Source organism: Rhineura floridana, chromosome 3 (genome assembly GCF_030035675.1).
Source record: "Rhineura floridana isolate rRhiFlo1 chromosome 3, rRhiFlo1.hap2, whole genome shotgun sequence".
In the NCBI taxonomy this organism is placed as follows: Eukaryota; Metazoa; Chordata; class Lepidosauria; order Squamata; family Rhineuridae; genus Rhineura; species Rhineura floridana.
This window is the reverse complement of record NC_084482.1, coordinates 97,138,743-97,156,303: the sequence shown is the minus strand read 5'-3', so window position 1 is coordinate 97,156,303 and position 17,561 is coordinate 97,138,743. Positions and strand designations below refer to the sequence as shown.

Sequence of the window (17,561 nt, the reverse complement as noted above, 5' to 3'; positions counted from 1 at the left end):
AATATACAAAATAGAACGTTGACACACTATTGAATCCGTGCTATTAAGCCTGGGTTTGTATGGTTTTGGGGGGCAGGGGAGAAAGGAGGCTATTTTCACACATACAGCCTTTTACCAGCAAAGAAAAGCCTAAAAAAGAGTCTTTCAGTGTTTACTAATAATATGAGGCTGTTTCTTGCGTGAAAGTATTGTTCCTATATTAACAGCAGTAGCATAAAATATGTGTATATTTACGGTAATCCAGTTCTTTTCATTATGGATGAGGAAGTGGTAGATGAGGCTTAATTCTGGAAGAGGCTGAAGACTCTGGTCCCTTTCCACAAAGTACTTAAGCACATATTGTATCTTGCAGTTGTTCAAAACACCAGGGCCTTGCCACCCATTTCTCAGTTTTCTTAACCCTCCTACACTTGAGAGGTCAGAACTGGCCCCATTGGGCCATTCAAAATGCATAGAAGTTTATCTCCTGACTGTCTCTACTTCAACCTCCATGCATTCTCTCAAAATAATGGGAGCCTGTTGTTCTGTGATGTTTCAGCCCCACCCACATGTCCTTGCATGTGTTTTAAAAGGATTTCATTAAAGCAGCATGGAGAGCATACATTCATTCATTCAATTAGTATCCCGCCTTCTTCATGAAGGAGCCCAGAGCAGCAAATAACGCCATCATGATAAAAACTTATGTAAACCTATGCTGATGCAGCAGTAAAAATAAGGTGGTATTAACTACTCAAATGTTATTTTTACCCTATCTCAAAATTTTGGCTTGGATTTTAAGAACTGGGAGTAGCATGAAAATAGCCACTAATAAGAGTTCTGCAGAAGTTTCCACAAGCATGGGGGAAAGCATTTGTGCAACAGTAGGTCAAGTAGACCTTATACTAGTTATCAGGATTCTGCTTGACCAAGCGAAAGAACATCTTTGGATTTATTTTCACTTTATTTTGGCACAAAGTATGTAACATGGCCCACCTGTGTACAGAAGATACCTTCAGCAAACAAAATTAGAGCTTTGGACCCAACTTTTACGTTGGTGGGAAAAAATGCATCTTCCCTTCCAACTGCTAGTCTCAAGAGATATGTGAGATCTGTAGAAATTACAGTCCCCCAGCTACCATCATAATTCCTTTGTATAATAATCTTTGATACAATTTTGTATTTTTGTAAATACACTTATTTAGACTAATTAAAAGTGAGTCTATTTGACAACATTTAAGGGTTGGGAGTTTTTTTGCAAGTGTAGAAGGGTTAAGTTCTTGGCATGATCAGTATCAGAGTACACACCATGATGTAGAATTAAGGTCCCATCACCTTTCTGCATGCTGAACAAAATTATGTGATGGTCTCTCCTGTGATCCTGGTGCTTACTCCAAATTATGTCTGTATGTGAGTATGGTAAACAAGGCTAGCCTCAGTCCTCCACCATCTGCTTTGTTCCCTCTGTTCCTAAAATGTAGTTATTTTGTAAAGTGGTTATGTTTTTTAAGGTAGGCTGGCACTTGTTCCCACAGCCGTGTGCGCTTTCTATGTCTCTGTTGTTTTCAAGGTAATTCAATGTTATGTTTTTGGTTTAATCTGGCTGGCAAGATTGGCAAACCAATCCTAAGCACATTTACTTGGAAGCTAGTCCCTCAGATTTTAATAGGGTTTACTTCAAAATAAGTATGCTCAGGCTTAAGGCCTAAGGCTCTCTGTTACTTTAGTGGTGCAAGAGCGATAAAACTTCCTCTCCCCACTTGCATTCCCTAGCGTATCCTATGAAAAACCATTCCTATTAGTTTCCAAGTGCAATTCTAACATACAGCATGCATATCTGGGGCTACCCAAGTTACTTCCATGTCTGCATGTTGTGGCAAGGCACTGAAGAGACAGAAATTTTTTCCCCTGCTTTATTTGAAGTGCTGATTTTCTCCAGCATAAAAAACTAGCCAGACAAGAAACAACACATGTTTTGCTGATGCTTATGTACTTTAAATGGCTTATGTTCATATTCTTAACAGCACATTTAAATTGAAAGTTCTTTTCCAGAATCAGCATTTTAAAAAAGTTAAATCATAGTCCATAAATTGAACAAATACATGAAATCAAAAGAATTAGAGCCTCTTTCCCACCACTGGAGTACTTGTTTGCATGTAGTCATAGTACGGATTTCTGTATACCTCACTTGTATTGGTAAACCATCACACATACATTTGTCCATGAGTACACTGCTAGCTTTCTTAAACTTGGACTAAAGTGTTTAATATACATCAATTCTCAAGTTCAACTTTCTACAGTTTTCCTTTGAAATAAAGAGAGGATGTCCTATCTTTTCAGGAACCTTTTTGAAACCAAATACTCAAGTCTCTTAGCAATAACTACAATCAGGCAGAATACACATTTTCATACCAATGATGTGCAAACTACTGTTAAAATATTCTCTGAAGCTTAGATTAACTGTTGAACATAATACTTTAAAGAGCTTATTCAAGGAGAGAGACAGGTTTCTTACCTGATTCTGGTATCTTTTGAGTGGTCATCTGTGCATAACACAACTGTATTCTATGCTGAACATATTTAGAACCTTCTAGAACTCTAGTCAGGGAGTGGAAAAGCTGTGGAAAAGCTCACAGAAACACAGGCAGCACATTCTCAGTGATGTTGCTTGTCTAGCAAACAACAAGAGAACTGTGTGATCTGGTGCTTGTCCTATCCCTCATTCTCACCCCAAGCAAGATATATGGAAAAAGGCTTGCAGTGCAGGAGAATCTATTATTTGACAAAAGCTCTAGAAGGTTCTCAAGATCCTCTGCATAGGTGCAGCACCCAATTGTGGGACTGCACAGAGAACAAAAAGAATGTTATTAAATATAATATTTTACTTGCAAGTGCTGACTATGATAGTGGGGGATTTCCATTTATAAGCCTAACATTTAAAAAGAGGATTAATAAAAGATAGCTCAGGTAAAATTCCTATTCTACCTGGAACATTTTTGTTGAATAATTAGAAATGTATTTAGTAGACTATGAACAACCTATCTCTATTATTTACATATTGCTGGTACCTGTATGCATTTTATTGCCAAATTTGTCTCACTGTTTTGCGGTGCTCTGTGTGGCTATATGTGAAAGTAACCCCGGATATAGAGATGTGTGAACATATGAACACACTACTTGATTGTATTCTATTTTTTCGGGGGTGGGGAGGTCAAAGAAACCTGCACAGATGGTACAGGTTCAGTCCTGGAATGTGAGGGGACCAAGTGCATGGGCTGGATTATTACCTTCAACTTCCAACCCATGTTTTTCTTACAGCGGTCTAATGGATTTAGGTTTCAGCCCCAGGAACCCCCATGGGTAAGTAAGTGCCTTTAAAACAAAAAGGAAAGAAAAACAACAACAAAAACACACAAAATAAAACTAGAGTACCTGCTTAGATACTTCAGAACAATGCTGCCCCAGTTAATACTTCCAGACAAACCTCAATTTGTATGGGTTCCCATTTAACACATTTGTGACCCCTAGAAAAAATATATCACATGTCATGATAAAGCAATTTGTCATCTAAAAATCATTCTTATGATACACTATACAAGCTATTTTACAATAATTTGATAAATTGCTTTTCAAGCTGTAGTAGCCCTTCCTTTCTTTTCTTCAAATACTGCCAAACGCTTTGAAATAACTAAAAAAATTAGTATAGTAATATCAACCTCTTCATTGTTAGGTAATAAAACCCCATCAATTAATTTTTACAGAAATATTTAGGCCACTTAGAAGAAATTTTCTTCTTCCTCCTCCTTTAGAGTGGCAAAGCATTTAAAATTTTCTGAAAATTCCTAAGGTGCTCAGAGGATGGGCTACTACAGCTTACAAATTGTTTAAAATATAAAACAATGATGACAAGGAAATCACAAGACTTATATGGTTGTAAATTCACAAGACTTATATGGTTGTTTTTATGGCACACTAGTAGTTTGATGCAGAAGGTTTGGAAATGTAGAGACTAAGCCCTAGTCTAAACCACTAAAATCAGTAGCAGAATCTTTGTGTTCTCCAGGAAACAAAATAGAAAATGGGTGTGTAATAATATACAGGTTTAGGATTTTTATTTGTACAAGAGGTTTTCTCTTCTGTAGTTTGGTCTATTTTATTTTCTGCATAAAGGTAAAAATCTTATTTGAAGTAAAATCTTTTAAGAATCATTATAATAAATGTAATATAATGGGCATAATTATACCTATTTTTTTGTAAGCCAATGCTATTTATATATATATGTATGTATTTATGTAAAGTATATATACATGTGCATATACACACACACACATATAGTTCCAGACTACTAAAGTCAAGAGAAATTTAGCCATCAACTTAAAATGGAGTCAAGATTGTACAAGTTTTCCCCAATCCAGGGAGTGATTCACAAGCAGAAACTGATTTTTCTGCTTGTTGTTCTACTTTAATGAGAATACAAAAAGCTGAGGTGAGGTCAGGCTCTTATGTGTTCAGGATTCATGGTAGTACTGCACTGGTGATGCACGGCCCAATCAATGAACAGTACTATCATCTCTTAAGTCAGCCCTACCATCTCCCACCCTTCCCAATAATGATCAGAAGTGGCAGTGTCAATCACATCTTAGGTGGGAGGAAGCAGACTTCTCTGGAATGGGACAACTAGCTATAATCCAACAATAATGAGAAACAGAGGCAATTGCACAGTTTTGCACTTTGTTATGGAAAACAATTAACTGATAATCAATGTTGTTCTCCAAATTAAAAAAACACAGGTTTTGCTACTTCTCAGTTATGTTCAAGGAGAACAGCAGACATGCCAATTTCTGTGCACATCAATTTTGTTCTGCGTATTACAGCTGCTCTGGATTGTGCCCACTGTATATATAATATATACTGATATACACAGATGTATACACTCATATGGCAATAAAAGGAGTATGGAAAAAGTTAAATTTTCCATGTAGAAGTAAACTTTTAAACAATTATGCATATTTTCCTGAAGGTTTCCTGATGGGCAGTCAAGACTGATCTTTTTACTGTCAATCCAGCCCAAGATTTTTTATAATTATGGCTATCGCATTAAATGCAAGTATCGAGTTAAGTTTTTTTTAAAAAAGTTTGTGTTCACATACCTGTTTAAGACAGAGCTAGTTTTCTAGTTGCTCACAGAAGGTTTGACCGTTATCAAGAGTATTTCCAGTGTTCAGGTTAGATTTGGAATACATTTCAATCCTTCCCTGCCCATCTCCCCTGAAGAGGGCTGATTTCATAGGCCAAATTTAAAAGGTTTACTATGACAGTCTTGATCAGGTTAGAAAAGTCAACCTATATTCACATGAGTATACTAAAGATTAATATCTAGAGGTCATTAAGCTATGAGCTGCCCCATTTTTTAAAAAAACAGCTGTACAATAGGCATCTTGACGTTTTACAAAAATTATGTAAGGAAAAATGAGCAAGCTTAGTTCACTGTATATAAAGTTAAAGGAAATTGCTAAAACCAGACAGTAATAGCTATAAAAGGCACAACTTCCCTTTTCTGATATACAGTTGTAAACTTTCTTTATGTTACATGCATAAATCAAAATGCTACTGTAACTATACAAAAAACCTAAACCAAAACAAAAACCTAGAAAATTTTATCCAGCCAAAGGCAGAAACTCCTACCAGAATGTTGACAATGTAGATTGTGAACTTGACACTGCTGCTTTTGGTGTATCCTATCCTGTCAATATGATGGTGTATGTGGAGGAAAAACCCTACATTTCCTTCCTTTCCTTCTTCCTGTAATCATTCAGTTTGAGGCATTTGCTTCTGAAACCTAGGTCTTGGCCCTCTGTAAACCACATGTAGTGCATAATTACAAAACAAAAACAAGAACACCCAATATAGTTGCAAGGACAAAATTAAAAAGTCTTTTAGTTTATAAAAAAGAAGCTATAATTGACTTTTTTTCTTAAGGCATTCTTTCTGTATTAAGGCAGTCACTTCTGATGAAATAAGAGTTTCTTGATATTTCCATTTGAATATTTTGGTAACTGATTGCTGATGATTTCTGCCAACATTTCTGGAAATTCAATACTCATAGATTTATCCAAAAACGTTTGGAAGCAAAAGTTTAGAAGATTCTCAACCACCTGCAAATGACAAGAAAAGGGTGAAGCCAACTTTCCAATAAAAAACACACAGGTTATTGTATTGTGAAATATTTAGACCAAATTATCATTATCAATACTTATGTATCTACAACGTGGCATATAGTAAATGCTGAAAGGTAATATATTGCAGCACAAGTTACACTGACAAAAGAACACTAGCTCAATTCAGATTTCACATCAAATCATAGTATGCACTAACCATGATTTGAGCTTCCAAATGTATAGACAAACCATGGTTTATATTTGCTTGTCCACTTTCATTTTCTATCTGTTCAGCAGCCCATTCTCTCTAGGTACAGTAGCCTCTGGAGGCAAAACAATGGCTGCAACCATGACTGGTTAAATCAGCCATCATGCCAAAATAATAGTCAGCATACAACATGTTCAACTATAGTTCATGATTACTGTTTGCTGGCCAGTTGCATTGTTTGTCAGTTCAATCACCACACTAAGTCATAAGTTTCCTCAGTCATGGATATTATGTCTGAATTCAGCCAATGGGTTAATCCACTGGAGTATTCACACTGACGGAAGACTTTTTGATCCAGTAGAGCCTTCCACTACTGGAACAGGGAGAACAGAAGGAAAATCTTGATGATTGTTCCCCTTCCCCTTGTGCCCCCAAAATCAACTCCAGAGGATCAGCTGACCCTTTAGAACAGCGTGGGAGGTGGGATGGGGCATTGCAGGGTGGAAGAGAAAAATGGCAAAACTTGCCAGTCTATCCATTCAACTGACAGAAGGCTCTGGTAGACCAAAGAGCCTTCCATTTGCATGAGTAACACAAGTGGATACAGCCCATTGTTTCTTAGGCAGTGGAACTACTTCATACCAATCTTCAAGAGAAAATATGAGCAGGAACGAGCTTCTCTTTTAGAACAGTCATTTTACCTTTATATGTTTAATATTTCAGATAAAAGTAGCAATACTTTAGTTTTAACAAATAACTGTAGGCCTTGTTTTGAATTTCCGATGTTTTGGTGTTTAACAGGGGAAAGTACTGTTGCCAGACTGTAGCAAATACTGACTTGAAGTTACCGCTGCTAACACAAGAATGGGTTGTAATCCACTGTTGGATCATTATGTTCTGTCCTGTCCTCTGCCAAACTAGGTTACATTGTTTTAAAAACCAACCCATAAAGATAGCCCTAGACACAAAATGGGCACACCCAATAACACATAATGGAAGTCTCAATATTAAACAAATATGAAACCTTTCTGGTGAGGTGGTTTGCCCTGGACCAGTAAGTGAGAATGCGACTTGTCCCAGCGCCTATATATATCCCCAACTTAATTGAGGCTACCGAAAACAACCCAAAACTGTAAGATTTCCAATACTTCCAGGGGAAAAAACACAAGTATTGACTTGGGTGGACTGCCAAGGAGAGATCTTCATAACTGTGAGGCAGCCCCCTTGAGCTTAATATACCTTGCTTCATGCAATTATCTTGATTATATCACACAAACTGATATAATCAAGAAAGCACTTTTATTTCAAGTTAAAGATCATAACAAATAGGGATATAGATGGTCTTTCAGATATGCCAGACCCAACTAATTTAGGGGCATACAGATGAAGTCTACAGTCTTAGCAGAGGCCTCTAATTTGTACAAATATTTGAGCAATCCAAGCCTAGCCTCCAACCTCCCAGCAGGAAAATTGCTAGGCAACCCAGAAGAGATTTTTTTGACCTATCTACGCAAATGTATACAGAAGCAATTGTCTTGAAATAAAAGAAATAGCCATGCTACACTCATATACTCGAGTATTTTAACTTTTTGTTGTCTTTGCTGAGTTCACTTTTTAAAATACAAAAAAAATGTGGTCTTCCTGCTCTTCTTTCAAATGATTTTTAAAAAATCATTTCAGATACATTTTACCTGGCTTGGATTGTTCCAGTATTTGATTTAAATAAAAAACAAACTACAAAATTCTCCAGCTTCTTCCAGATTAAAGTATCACGGATCTTTTCATTGGCTAGGCTTCATCCACAGTGTTACCACCATCTGCACAGAATCAATGTATGAAAGCATATATCTTAAAAAAAAACTTACATCATGCATGGAGTCCAAAAGTTTTGTCAGTTGATAAAATCGCTGCCAGTTCTGGCTTGAGTTTCCTTCTCTTTTCACTATGGCTTTCCCCAGCTCTTTGATGTAAGTCATACGAATTTCATCAAACAGGGCCTGACTCCTCAAGCCCTCCTTAGGAACTGAAATATTGAGATTTAGTATTTGGAACACCTGAGTCTGTATACATCCTACAACAAAAGTTGCCTTTTCTGTTCATAGCAAACCAAGAAAAGTTAGAATCATGGTTTTAAACTGTGGAAACATATACAGACAACGCAGAGAGTGTGCAGAGTTTTTGTATAAAATAAGTACTAGAAACATCATTCAAAGCCCATATGGTTTTGTACTCCAAGACACTGCATAGCAAAAGAGAAACCAATTTCCAAGCAACCTTGTCCACAGATGTGATATGGTTGAAATATTTTGCAATATGGAGGTTAATTTCTCATTTTTGTTTATAGGATTCATTCATCTACCATGTCTCCAAATGGATGTATTTCCAGGAAGATATAAATTACTTTTTATTCTCTATTTTTATTATTCTGTCTTGTGCACCTAGACAAGTCAACTTTCCTTCTACTGCATTATAAAAAACCCCTGAAAATATATCCTTCATAGGGCACTACTGGGCATCAGTAACATCACAGACTAATACATATTAGCAGATTCACCTAAATCAGAATAGGACTTCCTTGTCCAAGTGTTTATTTACAAAATGCCACTTTCACCAGGAGATCACAGACTATCACAAAGCTTGAACCCATTTATTGAACACTTAAGTTATCTGTGGTGGCAAAATTATTGTAGACCAATAGATACTGTGACATTATGAACTGTTAATCACTTAGTAATTTTAACACACTCATTGCACTATCAATTATGCTGTATGGGTATTATCTTTATATACAAAACACACTGTATTCAACAAAAAAACCTTATTAATAAGATGTACACAAGCATTGACTGACTGATGAGATGTGGTAGTAACAGAACTGTCTGGCAAAGTGGATTTGAGATCTTTAAACCAGTGTTTCCCAGTTCAGTGACAAAGGAGGACTTCCATATTACAAAGCATACAAAACAAAAACTATAGCAAACACACCACATTCACCTACCTGTGGAGAGAAGCAGCAAGGTTTTCATGCACAGGTATTCCTCATATGAAACTTGAAGCCGTGCGAACTCATTAGTGACCATCAGCAAACGTTTGCATTGTTCGTACATACAGGGCAAATTCATTCTCTGCCTGAGGAAAGAGCACATACACATCTACATCAGTACAAAAGGAACCAATCAATTTCTGTATGAAATCATATTCAGTTAATAAATATTCACAATAAAAGAAAGAGATGTCAGCTAACTTTTTAAGAACAGGATTTTGTTATCTGGAAGCTTATTAATAAAAGGCCTGGATATATGAAAGTCATGAAGAAAGCTTGGAAAATATTTTATTTTTCTTCCCCCATTTTGTCCAACAGCAATATTGACATTTCTCCCATATCTGAATAGTTTTCTTCTGGGCTTTGCATCTCTATTTTATTTATTTATTACATGTCTATTCCTCTTTTCTTTCTTAAAGAGGACAGGGTGGCAAACACACAAGTGACAAAACAATACAATTAAAAATAAAATAAAACATATTTAAAACATTTAAAAACAATTTTAAAACATCTAAAAACATGTTACAGTAACACATTCTCTCACAGCTTATCATGTCAAGGGTGCCTGGAACAATAATTTCAGGCATCAAATGCCTAAGTAAACAAAAATGTTTTTAAATTCCTCCTGAAAGTTAATAAAGAGGGAGATTGACACACCTCACCAGGGAAGGCATTCCACAAATGGGGAACAGTAACCTGGAAGCCCCTGCCACGGGTCAAAATCAACTGTGCAGCACCCAGCAGCAGCCCCACTGACAGGGCGCCCTGCTGATCACAGGGCCCGAGATGGTTGATAGTGGGAAGGCTCTCTCTTAGATACTTGAGTATTGAGGAATGGCTACAAGTGGTGAATCAACCTAAGTTGGAAATAAGTACTCTTGGTCACAAAAGCCACCTGAAACTCCAGTGTCAAGTTGGAATCCAGGAGTACTCCAAGACTACAAACCTGTTCTTTCAATAGGAGCACAATACCTCCCACAACAGGTCATTTAACTAATTCCCAGACACAGGTCCTGTACACAAAAAAATCACAAACAACCTCAAACAACAAAGAATAAACTAATAATAATAATATAATAATATTTAATTTGTTTGTCGCCTATCTGGCAATTAGCCACTCTAGGCGACGTACATTAAAATGAGATAAAATATAAAAATTACAAATGCAATCACATAATAACAATAAATAAAATATTGGACAGTCATCGATACATATAAAAACAGTTATATTAGCAGCATATGATAGATGACAAAATCATGGAGATTTACCCGTCCCAAGGACCTCATAGGCCTGTTGGAATAGCCACGTCTTCAGGGCCTTGCGGAATACGTCTAGGGAAGGGGCATGCCAAAGATCACATGGGAGGGAGTTCCAGAGAGTGGGGGCCACCACAGAAAAGGCTCTCTCCCTAGTACCCACCAACCTAACTGTTTTGGTTGGCGGGATTGAGAGAAGGCCTTGTGTGGCTGATCTAGCTGGGCGGCATAGTTGGTGGCGGTGGAGGCGCTCTTTCAGGTAAGCAGGGCCAAAACCGTTTAGGGTTTTAAAGGTTAATACCAACACCTTGAATCGGGCCCGGAAGACAACCGGCAGCCAGTGTAGATCAAGTAATACTGGCATGATGTGGTCCCGGCGGCGGCTGTTGGTAAGTAAGCGCGCCGCTGCATTCTGTATAAGTTGTAATTTCCGGGTCGTTTTCAAGGGTAACCCCACGTAAAGCGCATTACAGTAGTCTAATCGAGAGGTGACCAGGGCATGTACCACGAGCGGGAGCTGTTGAACAGGGAGGTAGGGTTGCAGCTTACATATAAGATGTAATTGATACCAAGCTGCCCGGCTCACAGCCGAAATCTGAGCCTCCATGGACAGCCTGGAATCAAGAACAACTCCGAGGCTCCAGACCTGGTCCTGTAGGGGCAACTTCATCCCATCAAACACCAGGTCAACATCTCCTAACCCTCCCTTGTCTCCCACAAGTAGTACCTCGGTCTTATCAGGGTTCAACTTCAACCTGTTCCTGCCCATCCATCCACTCACAGATTCCAGGCACTTGGACAAGGTCTCCACAGCCCTCTCCGGTGAAGATTTAAATGAGAGATAGAGCTGAGTGTCATCCGCATATTGGTGACACTGCAGCCCAAATCTCCTGATGATCTCTCCCAACGGCTTTACATAGATGTTAAATAGCATGGGAGAGAGGATAGAGCCCTGTAGCACACCACAACTGAGAGGCCAAGGGTCTGAAACCTCCTCACCCAATGCTACCTGTTGGCGCCTATCAGAGAGAAAGGAGTGGAACCACTTTAAGACCGTGCCTCCCAATCCCAAACTCTCCAGGCGATCTAAAAGGATACCGTGGTCTACGGTATCAAAAGCCGCTGAGAGATCCAGGAGGACAAGGAAGGTGAATTCTCCCCTATCCAATGCCCTCCTCATATCATCAACCAGAGCGACCAAGGCTGTTTCAGTTCCATGTCCAGTCCTGAAACCCGATTTGTATGGATCAAGATAATCCGTTTCATCCAAGTGTGTCTGCAACTGATTTGCCACCACTCTCTCAATGACCTTGCCCAAGAATGGTAACTAGCAGCATACTAGATTAAAAAGTGAAGAAAACTATTTAAGATATGAGAAAAAGCACACCTAAAAAAACCAATTTTCACTTGCCACCTAACATGTGAAGTAAGAGGGTCTGCCAGACTTCCTGGGGCAGTAGTTTGGGTACTGCTACAGAAAAGCTTCAGTTCCATGTCCCTATCCTCCATACTTATGAAAGCAGTGGTACCCACAGTAGGACCTATCCCAGTGATCTCAGAGTGCAGATAGGCTCATGCGGAAGGAGACTGTCCTTCACATAATCTGGTCTCAGTCCATTTAGGCTTTAAAGGTAATAACCAGCACCATGAATTCAGCAAATAGGGAGCCAGTGCAGTTGTTATAAATGTAGTGTAATATTGTCAGCAGCCTCACTACAGCATTCAGTGTTTCAATGGAAAACATCCAGACACTTTTTAGGGGCAGCCCCATATAGATTTAGAGTTCTAATCATGGTCAAGGCATGTGTAACTATGGCAAGATTAGCTTTCTACAGAAGAGACGGCAGTTGGAAAATCAGATGAAGCTGGGCAAAAGAACTCCCAGCCATAGCCATTATTTGTTCATCCAAGTGCAAAGCTGAAGTCAAAAGCATTTCCAACCAGCATACTTGAGAGAGTACCATTCCATCCAGAATACACTGAACACTTCTATTTAGAATGGCCTTCACTCCTACCAACAATACTTCTACCTTGTCTGGATAAAGTGTCAGTTTCATGCCATATCTAAACCAGGAATCAGTGAAACAAATCATGACCCCTAGTTTGGATGTAAAGCAACGGATCATGACCTGTTTCCTCTGCACATAAGAGGGAGGTGCAAAAAAGGCCCTCTTAGATGCACTCACGGCAAACCATGAACTATGGTTTATCATTAAGTGTGAACAGAACCACTATATATACAGCCATAAGAGTGGCTGTATACTGTAGTCAGCATGGATTTTTTGTATTCCACAATGTTAAATGCCATTCTGCTGCTTCCCATAAGCTCATTTCAAAACAAAACCTTTATAAAACTTATAGTCCTGAACTCAGAAACGCTTGCTTAGCAACTCCTTACATTTTCATGACATTACACAAGACACTCAGAGAGAATCAAGAGTTCAGAGTGTAAAACGAGGGGGAAAATCCAGACAACTATTGGACTTTTTTTCTGTCAGTGATCTCATAATACGTTGAAATTAATTAAAAATCAGCCATGTTCACAGAGTACCTGCAGTCCTATTTCTGACCTTGCCCCATACTCTGACCTTCATCTTTTGCAGTTTAAGTTAAAAAAAATGCCTGGCTGATTTTTAATTAATTTAAGAAATTTAACATTGAAGGCAATGATAAGCACAGGCATGCTCAGTAAGAATCAACTGTCAGTGTTCTAAAACCAGACTCATAGCTGTTTGGCTTGGCTAATCGAGGCCACACCCACACCAGACCTTTATTTCACTTTAGACAGCCATGGCTTCCCTCAAAGAATCCTGGGAAGTGTAGTTTGTAATGGGAGCTGAGAGCTGTCAGGAGACTCCTATTGCCTTGACAGAGCTCCAATGGCCAGAGTGGTTTAACAGTCAGCCCCTCGTCTGGGGACTGTAGTTCTGTGAGGGGAATAGGGCCTCTCCTAGCAACTCTCAGCACCCTTCACAAACTACACTTCCCAGGATTCTTTGGGGGAAGCCATGACAGTCTAAAGTGAAATAAAGGTCTGGTGTGGATGTGGCCAGGGATAGCTTTGGTTTAAATTTGGGTGGGAGAATACGTGCGCATGCTTTAGAATAAAAAGGTGGGGGAAACCCTGAAAAGCAATGATACTGTTCACATTTGTCTTTTGGAAAGGAAAGGGGCTTCCTCTCTGCCCAGTGTCTGCCCGCCCAATCTTCTCCCCTCCCCCTCTTCCCTCCCCTCCCCTCTCCCTTCCCCCTCCCCTCCCCTGCTCTCTTCCTTCTTCCTCCTCCCCTGCCCAATTCAGCCCTCCCCCTTCTCTTCCTTCTCCATGATCAGTTTCATCTATCCTAAGCATGATTGCATGGGAGTAAATCCCACTGAACTCAATATGCATGCAAATGATCAAACCTGCCCTCCTCCTCCCCTCCGTCCTGTTCCCATCCCCCTCCTCCCCTTCCCATCCCCCTGTGGTCAGTTTTATCTATCCTAAGCATGATTAAAGGGGAGTAACTCCCATTGAACTCAATAAGCATGCAAATGATTGATCCATTCTCAGCAAAAGTGCATAGGATCTTATTTCTTACTTCCCGGATTAAAAAGCAGAGAAATTCATTAATAGGCAAAAAACCCTCACGGTTTAAGAACGTACCTATAGCCAACAGATATTGCTATCAAACTTTAAAAAGCAGGGGAATTGGGCAACTATAGTTAATGTACAGGGGAGCAGGAGACCTGATCTCCTCTGAGATATTGTACTGCCTTACAAATCTGTAACAATGCAAACACAATTTGGGTTGGTCTTTCACAGTCCAATCCACTTCCTGTGGAGCATGGAAAAATTTGCTAACATGTGCCTCTGAGCATATGGTGAATGGTGACAACACCTGCAACCAACCCAAATAACAGAAACAAGACATGTGCTGTAGCTGAGAGGAAATAACATTATTAAGACAGTTGATATAATTCAGGTAGTCACTATGTTTGATTTACTTAGTAGTTTTAGTGAAGTTTCCTATAGTAAATTTCTTTTGCTTCTGTTTCTGTGAATATGTGAAGTATAGCAACACTTTGCAAAATACATTAAAAACTCCAAAAATAATTGTGGAATAATATCACTGACTATTCTGCAGAATAGTCTCCATTGGACCTCAGGAGTGTCCCAGTTTGCACAAGATAAAACAGTGAGAGGTGAAATATATTCTAGCAAAATTGTAGGTGTGCTCTATGTTTTTAATTGACCGTGCCCACCTTCCCTTGAATGAAGTGGTTTAAGCACAGCAGATTGAAAACATGCATCTTGGGCAGGCCAAGTTTTTTTTTTTTCAACAGCTAGATTCATTGCTTAAGTGGCAACATATTGTAAGTCTGACTTTACATCAAACTGCAGTTTCAGATTCAACTGTTAACGCACCCAAAATAAAAATAGAACATTACCTCCAATTTGAAACACAAAAGGCTGTCTTTACCATCATATGACATTGACCAATAAAAAGGATTTGAAATTAATAAAAATAAATTTGACACAGATTTCTAGGATGAATAATGAGAAATATATAATTTTCTAGTTTAGATTCTACGTAGAAACATTAGTAAGACAGGAAAGAAGCAAAGTAAGAAGAACACCAACATACAAAAATATAATTCTGTCTTTGAACATGGCAGGTGTTGCCACCACTCCCCATACGCTCACAGGCACGTTATCAAATTCTTCCAAACTACACAGGAAGTGGATTGGACTGTGAAAGACCAACCCAAATTGTGTTTGCATTTTACAAATTTGTAGGGTAGTACAATATCTCAGAGAGGAGGTCTGGTCTCCTGCTCCCCTGGTGCATTCACTTTAGCTGCCCAATTTCCCTGTTTTTTAAAGTTTGATAGAAATATCTGTGGGCTACAGGTACGTTCTTAAACTGCAAGGTTTTTTGCCTATTAGTGAATTGTATCTGATTTAATGTTAATGTTGCTTATACTTCTGAATATACTTTGCAAATATACCTCATTTATGTAAAATTGGGGCATCCTTTTTTATTACTGGTAAGTTACAGTAATTGCGGGATGGCAAGATATGCATATAATTCCAGCGTACAGCTGCTGAATAATGGTTAGATACATATTATTTGAGCTAGTAACTACTGCACTTATCTTCAGATTTTGACAAATGGAGAAATCAAGAAGCATGAACAATAGTACACTTCTCCCCCACAAACGTTGAAAGTTACATATAGAACAGGAAACATCAGCTCCATGATGTTTCCTATTTCCTAGTTACAGCCACTTTTCAAAACTGGGTTGCTCGTGTACAGTATGGCAAACCAGGGATCATTGTACCATACCTCTCCTGCTAATAAAAGAAGGGGACCAAGAACAGCAAAAATCTGGTTTGTCTTGTTCAAGCCCTTTGTTTCTGCAGCTGTTCCTTGCAGCCTATTCAGGCATAAACGTAGGATGTATGCCTCAGCTCTGATAGGCACCCATGCCTGCATGGGTGACAGCACTTGAATGGATAAACTGTTCACTCCCTCAGTTACCACTCCTGTGTATGCGTCTGGTTGGGACGTGCATTCTAGTGCAGTATTCTATACAGTTACAGACCTTTCCTAAAGCAAGAGCCCTGATCTTCAGGTCAGCAAGGACAAGACTACTGGAAAAGTATCACTACAATACTCTTAGAATAAGCAACTCTATCCTACGTAAGGAAATATATAAAGCACATGCTGCATTTTTCACAATAAATGTTCAAAATTATTATTTTGCTAAACTATTCTTTAGCACATAGAAAACAGAAAAGGAGATCTTTTAAATGAACCTTTCCTTCTTCCCAGTTTAGCCTTTGAAAGCAAGCTCAATGTAGCTTTCACACTTGTATTTTAGTCACTGATAGTAAAATAGCATTTTATTAGGAAAGGTAAAATAGATGTTTACAGAATACTATGGTTGTAAAATATTTACAGAATTCCCTTTGGAACTTTCAGGTATGAGTGTACATCTTCCTTTTTAAAAAGTATTGTACTTATAGACTCCCTTATATTCCATTCTTTATAAACCATGCTGACATACCTTATTAACGAGGCACAGACGGAAATGTTATTTTATTTATTTATTACCATTATATACTGCCCCATAGCCAAAGCTCTCTGGGCGGTTTACAGCAATTAAAAACATTAAAAACAAATATACAAATTTTAAAACACAAAAAAATAATTTAAAAACACAATTTAAAATTTTTTTAAAACAATTTAAAAACACATGCTAAAATGCCTGGGAGAAGAGGAAAGTCTTGATCTGGCGCCAAAAAGATAACAGTGTTGGCGCCAGGCGCACCTCGTCACGCAAATCATTCCATAATTTGGGGGCCACGACTGAGAAGGTCCTCTCCCTTGTTGCCATCCTCCGAGCTTCTTTCTCTTGTTCCCTTGTATTTAACAACTAGCCCAATAGCCATAGGTGACTAGGAATTCCATGCTGATGGCTGAGTGAGCAGGTAGAGGAGGGACAGATTTCTCTACTCATTTTCTGACAATCTGCTTAGTATTTGGGGTGGCTGTGGAGGAAGGAAGCCCATTTGTCAGCTCTGTCCCTTCTCTACCTGTTGTTTGGAAGACTTGTGGTTTTGTTGTTGATGTTTTTATACTAGCCTGCTTAAGAGGTCGGTGTCTTGAATTTTCATGCTGGTCATGGAGGGGAAGTATTTTCCCTCCTCTGTGACCAGCATGGAAACATGGGCTGCTAGCCTCTTAGGTTAAAAATAATAATAAAGTGTCGGCTAATCACTTTGGTGGGTTTATTTACAAGGCAGAATAAAGTTATTCCTTTATTCATAGTAGCAAATAAAGCTGGCTACTAATGTAAGTTTCTTCACTCTGTCTCTAGAGAAAAATGAAGAGATTTTGGGACTTTATTTCACCTTCTGAAGTGTTTTGGCTGG

The 17,561-nt window shown here is 38.6% G+C and overlaps 1 protein-coding gene across 3 annotated transcripts in view; it reads right to left on the bottom strand.

Moving 5' to 3' along the window:
* Positions 1–3,333: 3,333 nt before the first annotated feature.
* The window catches only part of NR3C1 (nuclear receptor subfamily 3 group C member 1), a 98,600-nt gene continuing 84,372 nt past the window's right edge, over positions 3,334–17,561 (bottom strand). For all 3 annotated transcript variants that reach the window (XM_061616978.1, XM_061616977.1, XM_061616976.1), the window contains exons 7-9: positions 9,341–9,471; positions 8,208–8,365; positions 3,334–6,131 (exon numbers count right to left, since the gene is read on the bottom strand). In XM_061616978.1, the coding sequence (XP_061472962.1) occupies positions 5,979–6,131; positions 8,208–8,365; positions 9,341–9,471 (442 nt within the window). In that variant the 3' untranslated portion in view covers positions 3,334–5,978. The remainder of the gene's footprint in view (positions 6,132–8,207; positions 8,366–9,340; positions 9,472–17,561) is intronic.